The sequence below is a fragment of the Ipomoea triloba genome, chromosome 7 (genome assembly GCF_003576645.1).
Source record: "Ipomoea triloba cultivar NCNSP0323 chromosome 7, ASM357664v1".
NCBI classification, from domain to species: domain Eukaryota; kingdom Viridiplantae; phylum Streptophyta; class Magnoliopsida; order Solanales; family Convolvulaceae; genus Ipomoea; species Ipomoea triloba.
In genome coordinates, this window is record NC_044922.1 from 23657280 (window position 1) to 23665669 (window position 8390).

Sequence of the window (8390 nt, forward strand, 5' to 3'; positions counted from 1 at the left end):
ATTTTGTGGTTCACCTGATTATGCATGTATTAGAATAACAAACCTTCTAAGATAATATATTTTATGAGTTAGAATAACGTTCTAATAAATTTTTTAGATAAATATAATGTACTTTATAAATTAGTATAATATATTTTATATGTTAAAATAATGTAATTTATATATTTTTGAACCATGGCCACGATACACGCAAAATAAAAGCCATTCCATAGATCAGCTCATAACCAGCTTTTCGGCGTTTTGCTTCAAATTCTACCATTCTCCTCTCTCCCATCCTCCTTTGATCTCTGTCATTTTAGAATCCGAAAAATGGTGAGAGGATTGTTGGCAAAAATCGCCACTCGCTCACTCTCCATCGCCGGAAAATGGCAACAGCAGCAGCTCCGCCGCCTAAACATCCACGAATATCAGGTTACTTCCAATTCCCCTCCTTACATGTGCCTCGTCATTTTACTACGTAAATCTTGATGCTTGCACGCTACGCCTTGGTACTAACAGAATTACAACTCGAAATTGACATAGATTAGAAAGGGGATTATGGTTAGCCCTGTGTTAGGGAGTGGGTTGGAAATTCAATGCATGTGATTAGCAGATATTATTATTTTTCGTCCACAAAATTTTGAAATTTCCGGCTGTTGAGCTTTGTTTGGCCATTTTACGCTAGGGAGCTGAGTTGATGGGCAAATATGGGATCAATGTCCCGAAAGGTGTCGCTGTTGGTTCCATTGACCATGTGAAAAAGGCTATGCAAGATGTATTCCCCAAAGAAAATGAGGTAACTTTGAAAAAAAAAAAGTTCCATATCAAATTTTCTGTAATCCTTTTGATTCTTATTTTAGATTGTCTATTTTGGTTGATAGTGAAAAAAAAAAATTAAAAAAGAGTATATGATATAATCTGGTTGTAACTGTTTTATGAAGATTTTAAACTTGCAAACCTTTTTCACATTTATCTGATAATTTCTTAGGATCTAGCTAAAATGTAGATTTCCTTTGTGGGTGTTGTAGATTGTTGTAAAGTCCCAGGTGCTAGCTGGTGGAAGAGGCTTGGGTACATTCAAAAATGGATTTCAAGGTGGAGTCCATATTGCCGAGGCTACTCGGGCTGAAGAAATAACTGGTATGAAAAGGCCATTTTCTATCAAGTAATATGTGCTTCTACTACTAAACTTCATTTCTTGTTTCAAAACTGATCATAGTCACAAATTGGATGGAAATGAAGTTCCCAGATAAGTTCAGCATTACTTGGTATGTGGCTATTTTAGTAGTAGAAGCCTAGAGTATATATGACACCCATTTTTCCACTTTCGATGGCTCCCTGTGTTTTCAAGTTCTTGGACAGCACAATTTGCCAAAATTACCAAATTTGCCAATAATTTAGCAATGTGGGTGATGAATGCTATATACTGCTATGCAGAAATGTAAAACCTTCATACTTCAGCTTCCACTTTTTTCTTTTTTTTTTCTTTGCCTCTTCTCTTTCCTTTTTTTTTTTTTTTCCCACAAGGATTTATTTGACATTGTTGGGCTGGTTCAAGGGAAGGGAAAAGTTCAATGATATTAGTTCCTTATTCTGAATGTTACAAAGCACAAATATTTGTTGCAATATGTTTGATAATCCCTGAGAATGTGTTCCGGAGAGATTATAATAATCCATGCTATTTGTTTCATTAATTGTTGCTATTTCCATTCCGGTTTTATGCTACGTCTGGAATTTACCATTGTTAATCAATTGGTTTCAGAGAAGATGCTTGGACAGATACTTGTTACTAAACAAACTGGACCCCAAGGGAAAATCGTTAGCAAGGTTTGACTTTTTTCTGCTATCTTTATGGTACTTGTATTGAGTGTGTTTTCTTCTCTAGGAATATGCCTTTGGAATGCAACTTCAGAATTGGTGCCTGTATTGAAATTGAAGTTGGAAATTGTCTTTGGGAGCCAATTGACAATTTGTGATTAATTGCAGGTTTATCTTGCTGAAAAGCTTTCATTAGTCAATGAGATGTACTTCTCCATTATTCTTGATCGTGCAAGTGCTGGTCCTGTAAGTCAACAACCACGCTAGGGTGGCTTATCATTGATTCCATGAAGAGATTCACTTATAGAGAGATTTGATAGTGGCTATTTTCTAAAGAGGCTGGAATTCATGTTGCTTTCTTTTCTGCAGCTTATCATTGCCTGCAGGAAAGGAGGAACCAGTATTGAAGATCTGGCAGAAAAGTTCCCTGACATGATTATTAAGGTTCTTTCCAATCTTATTTGTTTTATTTATTGATACAGCTTTGTATTTAAGCTAATACTGTTGACTAATTAAAGCTCCTTTATTTTTTTTTCCTACCAGGTGCCTATTGATGTTTTTAAAGGTATTACTGATGAAAATGCTGCAAAGGTTGTTGATGGTTTGGCTCCGAAGGTGGCTGACAGACAAGATTCAATTGAACAAGTGAAAAAGTTATATAGCCTTTTCTGTAAATGTGACTGCACATTATTGGAGGTAACCATTTCATACCTTTTGCTCATGATCTAACGACTGCCACAGAGTAGATATCTAACTTGAAAAGCATTCCCGACCCCCACCCCTCTTTTCTCTTTACTAACCCTTGAAATTCACTCTATTGAGCAGATCAATCCCCTAGCAGAAACTTCTGATAATAAGTTAATAGCTGCTGATGCCAAAATGAATTTTGATGACAATGCTGCTTACCGACAGAAAGAAATCTTTGCCCTTCGTGATCCAACACAAGAGGATCCCCGTGAGGCATGCAGAGTCTTTTACTTTTCATTCATTTGCACCAGTCTATCTATTTCTTTTTTTTTTTAATGCCTTTTTCCTTATATCTAATGGCTTTATTTGACTCCTAATAGGTTGCTGCTGCAAAAGCTGATTTGAATTACATCGGCTTGGATGGAGAAATCGGTTGCATGGTGAATGGTGCTGGATTGGCTATGGCTACCATGGACATAATTAAGCTTCACGGAGGAACTCCTGCTAATTTTCTTGATGTTGGTGGGAACGCCTCTGAAGGGCAGGTATGCCGTATTTTGATTTGAGTCTTTAGGCTGTTTATAGTTTCTGGTAAGGTTAAGTGTTGTTGAGATGCCTTAAAGAAAAGCTAAAGTTGCTATTGTATTATGTGGTGTGTAGGTTGTGGAGGCTTTTAAAATTCTAACATCAGATGAGATGGTGAAAGCAATTTTGGTAAACATTTTCGGAGGAATCATGAAGTGCGATGTGATAGCCAGTGGAATTGTGAATGCTGCCAAACAGGTAAAAGTCGTTCATTTCTTCATGGTTACCGATTATGATTCAACTCACGATAGTATATGTTATATATCCTCCCTATCCTATTATCGACGGGTTTTATTGTCAAAGGTTGATTTGAAAGTGCCAGTGGTGGTTCGGCTTGAAGGGACGAATGTTGAGAAAGGAAAGAGAATTCTCAAGGTAAAATCCTAAAAACAATACTAATTTCACCTGTGAAAAAACAAGTCATCACTTTATCCCTTTGCATATGCAGGAAAGTGGTATGGCATTAATTACAGCAGAAGATCTGGATGATGCTGCTGAGAAAGCCGTCAAAGCGATCTGCTAATCGAAAGTTGTCATTTTGGTTTTTGATCTGGGAGATCAATAGGATAGCATATATTCTTCAACATACAATTGCCAAGTTCTTATTCTTGCAATAATAATAATAATAATAATAATAATAATAGTACTTATTAAGTCTTCAGACTGAAGCAATTAGCCTAAACTCTAAACTCTAAAGGCTCTTTTCATTATTAAGCCTGTCTGAGATCCTGTTTGAGATGCAATATGCAGTTGATTGAATAGTGATCATTGGATTCACACCAACTGCACTAGGAAGCACACTTCCATCACATACATACAGTCCCTTTGCTTCCCAACACTCACCGTTCTCGTCAACCGCCCCGTCTTTCTCACTAGCCCCCATTCTGCAGCTACCCATCTGGTGTGCTGAACAGTACATACTCCACACTTCTTCTCCACTGCTTGGACCTTCTTCTGCACATATCGTGCCCAGAAACTCCTCCAAATCCTCATTCTTCATTCCTTTGCAGCTCAGTTTCTGCCCGTCGCTCCGGAATGTGCCTACTTCACTCGCCCCAGCCGCGACCAATATCCTCAACACTCGTCTTAAACCGAGTTTCAGATTCTCTCTGTCTGCAACGCTCAGTTCGTACTTGATCCGCCCTGCCTTCTTCACTTCCCCGCGGCCCTCGTCTCTCACCAGTGAAAGTAACGTCACTGTTCTCGAGTACTTCCTCATACTTTCCTTCATTTCCCGGCCTGAAGTCCATGGGAAGAAGCCCGCTAATGAACCGGGACCCAAGGCTGCTGCTTCTACAATGGCTTTTGGTTTGGTTTCGTCGTCTTCTGACTCAGACTCGGACTCCACCTTGTGGAGAGAGGTTAGTATTCCTCCCTCGTGGTTTTTGCCTTCGAGTCCTGACAGGGATTCCGGGAAGTATCCCCATGCCAGAAGAACAGGATGCAGATGGAGGTTGTTTCCGATGTTTCTGTTCTTCAATCCACTCGAAATCAACAAAGGCGGTGTCATTAGAGACCCACAAGCCGAAACTGTGGCCTTAGCCTCAATATAAAGCTTCTTTCTGATGTTTTTGCTTTCACTAGTGGCTTTCACTCCCAAGCATCTCCCTCTCCCATCTTCTACTATAAACTTCTCCGCTTTGCAGCCCGTCAAGATAACTGCGCCCTTGTTAACAGCATCGACAAGCCAAGTCGAATCAGTCCCCATTTTCTCACCTGTTTTGCAGCCAAACCCACAAGACCCACAGTAATGATTCTCTGAACAATTCCTTGGAATTGCCTCAACCTTCAAGCCAAGGCTTTCACACCCTTTTCTCAAAACCTGATTCTGAAGGCCTTCTTTGGTGCAATTCTCAGTGACACCAATCCTTTTACACACAAAATCCATAGCTGACTCATATTCTGTGCTCCCAAACATTGGAATCTTATGTTCCAAACACCACTCCTTGAGGACACCACTGGGAGTCCTAATCGAGGCTGACCAATTTATAGCCGAACCACCACCAAGCGTCGTTCCAGCCTGGATTACAACTTTCCCATCCGAGGTAGTTAACATTCCACCTGATTCATACATTTCATTCATGGAAGGTCCCTCGAGGCCCGAATAATCCTCGGCCACAAAGTAGTGGCCTTTCTCCAGCACCACCACTTTGTGGCCTGAGTTCGCCAGGACTGCCGCCGCTACTCCTCCTCCACAACCAGAACCAACAACCACAACATCACATCTGATTCTGAGGATGTCTTCCTTTGGATCCTCGGCCACATTTAGGCCTTTCTTGATCAGGGATTCCTTCAGGCTAACATCAGTGTGGTCTGCTGTCTCAATAATACCCTTTTCAAGTGGTCTTTCCCTCTGGACTTGGACTTGTTTGGTGTCTACATGGTACCCAATTGCTTCCCATGCCGGATTGTTACAACTTTCATCAGTCTACCAAAATTTACAAAAATTAGATTTAAGAGGAAATGGTCAAATATGCCCTTGAACTTTACCTAAGAGTTGAATTAAGCCCCTATAACTTTAAGAAGATGTGATTAAAACATTCGAACTTGTCAAAATGGGTCAAATACTCGTTTATGATAACCTAATATTACCATTGTTCATCGGTGTTCACCACTGTTAACCGTCATTTACTACCGCTAAATTGCCCCATTTCAATAAAAAAAAATTGAAAAAAAAAAAAACTGGCGACGATTGTCGCCTTCTCTACTAGAGAAGATGACTAGATTCTTCAATGGCAATGGCGGCAGCAACCGGCAACAGTTTGTCGGTCACCAAAATTGTTGACAGAATCCTAATAATAAGTTATTCCAAGTGAATAATCGGCTATTGGGTTTAGATGCACCAAAATGAAAATTTTAAGTGTTTAATTGCATTTTCGTGTAAAGTTCAATGATTTGTTTTAGACCCATTTCCCTAGATTAAAAGAAAGATGAGAATTAGGATGTGGGCGCGTTTTGGGATTCAATTCGGTTTTTTGGGTATCGATATTTCGATATTAAAAAAATGATATCATTTGGTTTAACATTATAGTTCGGTTCGATTTGAAAAACTTCGGTTTCGGTTAAGCTTAAGAACCCCAATTTTCAACATTTCCTAATTTTTCAAACAATACACATTCAAATAGTCCAAATCCAGAGTATAAACATTATATAACAAAATAGCAATTCAAATTCCAAAGTTTAAACACACCACCAAATACTAATTACCAAACATCAGTTGGTCTTTTTGCCCAACAGATTTAGTTGGCTCACTTTGAATGTTTGTATCCATATTTGGAGAACAAGTGTCAAATACTGTATAGTTAATTTTTGGACACATTCCGTCATTGCTTGGCAAATTATATTTTCAGTGCACAGGAATATTATTTTCCAATATTCCAGTACTGGAAAATAATATTCTAATGCACTGGAAATATATTTCTAGTGCTTGGAAGCACTGAAAAGATATTTTCAAGCACTAGAAATCAAAATTAGAATGATGTTGAAGCACATTAATTTCATAAAAACATGAAACTAAGAAAAATACTAAATATTGTAAGAATAACTCAAGTTAGAGATAATTGTGAGACAAAGAACAATTGCGACAAACAACAAAAAATTGCAAAGTAGAGAACAAGACATAAAGAAATCAAATAAAAAATTTAAAAAAGATACCAGTGAGAATATGAGTTGAACGAAGAGTAGGCAGTAAAATACTTGAATTTACTTATTATTATTATTATTATTATTACTACTACTACTGTTATTATTATTATTTTAAAAAATAGTATTAGGTTCGGTTCGATTTTTTATCAAACCTTTGGATATACAAGAATCCATTATCGTCCGAACCGAAGTGCTCAGCCTAATGAGAATTCAAGAAAGTGGTGATTGGGCAGAGGTAGTTACCCAGGAGAGAAATGTGTAAATGCAGGCCATTTTAATCAACAAGAAGGCAACTCTGAGTGGAAGAAGAAGAGTTTCCCTTGACCATTTCTGGAGAATGGCTTCTCTTTGGTGCAAGCCTAGTTCTGAGAACTTAAGAATGAAAGGCCATCTTCCATCAAAGCAAACACGCCCACAAAGCACAAGACTCCCCAATCTTGTTGACAACATCATCAGAACTAATCTCAGCACCACCACTGCTTCAGGTAAGCACTGTTTCACCAACATCTCTGCACTCTACATACCACCACAAATATTCCCTATAAAGAAATGGACTAAAAAGGAAATTTTACAGTGGCCTGTTTGGTAAATAATTAGCTTATCAACCAATTTTGGCTTATTTGATCACTATTAATTGTTTGACTTGACTAAAAAGTGTTTGGTTAATAAGCATTTTGTAACTCCAAAATATTAAAATTCAAAAGACTACTCAAAACAGCCTTTTCAATTAGCTTTTTGAGAAAAGAAATTATACCAAAAAGTTATCAGCCAGCTAATTTACCAACTAACTTTCTACAAATCATACCTTCTAACCCAAACAACTAACCAAATCAACTAACAGTCATTTACCAAACAGGGCCAGTAAAAACATATAGTTACCTCATCAGGCAATGGTGACTGGGAGGCAGAACTAGCATAGAAGAGACGAATTGCTTCAGAGCTCTTCTCATCATGCTCAGGAGGTGGAAGAGGTGGAATTAGAGCTTCACAGATAGAAGATAATGCTTCAATCTGAGAAGAAGACAAGCCATGGCTATACCCATTTTCTCTCCCCCTTCCTCCTTTCAATAATGGATGCCACACTCTTCCCTTCATTTTTTTTTTCTCTTCCAATTTCAAAATCTCAATTCTTTGCTATTTCTTGGGTTTAGCCTTTAGCCTATTCTTTTATTTATACTCATATCTTAATTGAGTTAATTTCAACGAAGGTCATTTTCCTTTGGTGACAATTCTAAATTTAGTCTCAATTTTTTTTTTTTGTCATTAAAATCCCGAATTATTATATTTTGGACAATTTTTGCCCTTTCGATGACTTCTCTAGTAAAATCATATTTTAAGGCAAAGTATTGTTGTCTCTTTAATTTTTTTTTTTTTTAAGGAAAAAGGGTCAAATAAGTCATCAAACTTTAGCTGAAAAGTTAATTAGCCCCCTAAACTTTTTAAAGGTGCAATTACACCCATCAACAATTTATTTTGATACAATGAAGCTCAAAAATCGGTTAATGACATACTATCCTTGATCATTAGGGATTTAGGGTTTCGGCTACCCGCCATCGAAATTTCGGTGAGATTTCAAGCAACAAAGTGATCGGAGAACGGTTGCCGGTCACTGGTCACTTTGTTGCCTAAAATTTTGCTATAATTTCGTCGACGGGTTGTCGGAATTCTAATGACCT

General features: G+C 37.9%; 2 protein-coding genes across 3 annotated transcripts; one reads left to right on the forward strand and one right to left on the reverse strand.

Moving 5' to 3' along the window:
* Positions 1-207: 207 nt before the first annotated feature.
* LOC116025766 (succinate--CoA ligase [ADP-forming] subunit beta, mitochondrial-like) lies at positions 208-3737 on the forward strand. The gene is made up of 12 exons (XM_031267099.1): positions 208-411; positions 665-775; positions 1008-1119; positions 1742-1806; positions 1966-2043; positions 2167-2241; positions 2341-2493; positions 2623-2757; positions 2865-3029; positions 3145-3267; positions 3373-3444; positions 3518-3737. Exons 1-12 carry the CDS (start codon positions 310-312, stop codon positions 3590-3592), a joined length of 1266 nt encoding a protein of 421 aa, XP_031122959.1. The 5' UTR covers positions 208-309; the 3' UTR covers positions 3593-3737.
* Positions 3646-7830, reverse strand: LOC116025765 (long-chain-alcohol oxidase FAO2-like). 2 transcript variants are annotated; one of them, XM_031267097.1, is made up of 3 exons: positions 7594-7830; positions 6958-7230; positions 3646-5497 (listed from the first exon to the last, which is right to left on the reverse strand). In XM_031267097.1, the coding sequence occupies exons 1-3, from the start codon at positions 7807-7809 to the stop codon at positions 3761-3763; spliced, it is 2226 nt and encodes a 741-aa protein (XP_031122957.1). In that variant the 5' UTR covers positions 7810-7830; the 3' UTR covers positions 3646-3760. The 2 variants fall into 2 exon arrangements, with proteins under 2 accessions (XP_031122957.1, XP_031122958.1); XM_031267098.1 differs by lacking the exon at positions 6958-7230.
* Positions 7831-8390: the final 560 nt, after the last annotated feature.

Bases quoted from the DNA above. Each gene is read 5' to 3' on its own strand.
- LOC116025766 (XM_031267099.1), top strand. From the start codon at position 310: ATGGTGAGAGGATTGTTGGCAAAAATCGCCACTCGCTCACTCTCCATC. The intron at 2,242-2,340 runs GTTCTTTCCAAT...TTTTCCTACCAG, and splicing joins TCCCTGACATGATTATTAAG to GTGCCTATTGATGTTTTTAA. The intron at 3,445-3,517 runs GTAAAATCCTAA...TTGCATATGCAG, and splicing joins AAGGAAAGAGAATTCTCAAG to GAAAGTGGTATGGCATTAAT.
- LOC116025765 (XM_031267097.1), bottom strand. From the start codon at position 7,809: ATGAAGGGAAGAGTGTGGCATCCATTATTGAAAGGAGGAAGGGGGAGA. The intron at 7,231-7,593 runs GTAACTATATGT...GGTGGTATGTAG, and splicing joins AGTCACCATTGCCTGATGAG to AGTGCAGAGATGTTGGTGAA. The intron at 5,498-6,957 runs GTAACTACCTCT...AAATTTTGGTAG, and splicing joins TTTACACATTTCTCTCCTGG to ACTGATGAAAGTTGTAACAA.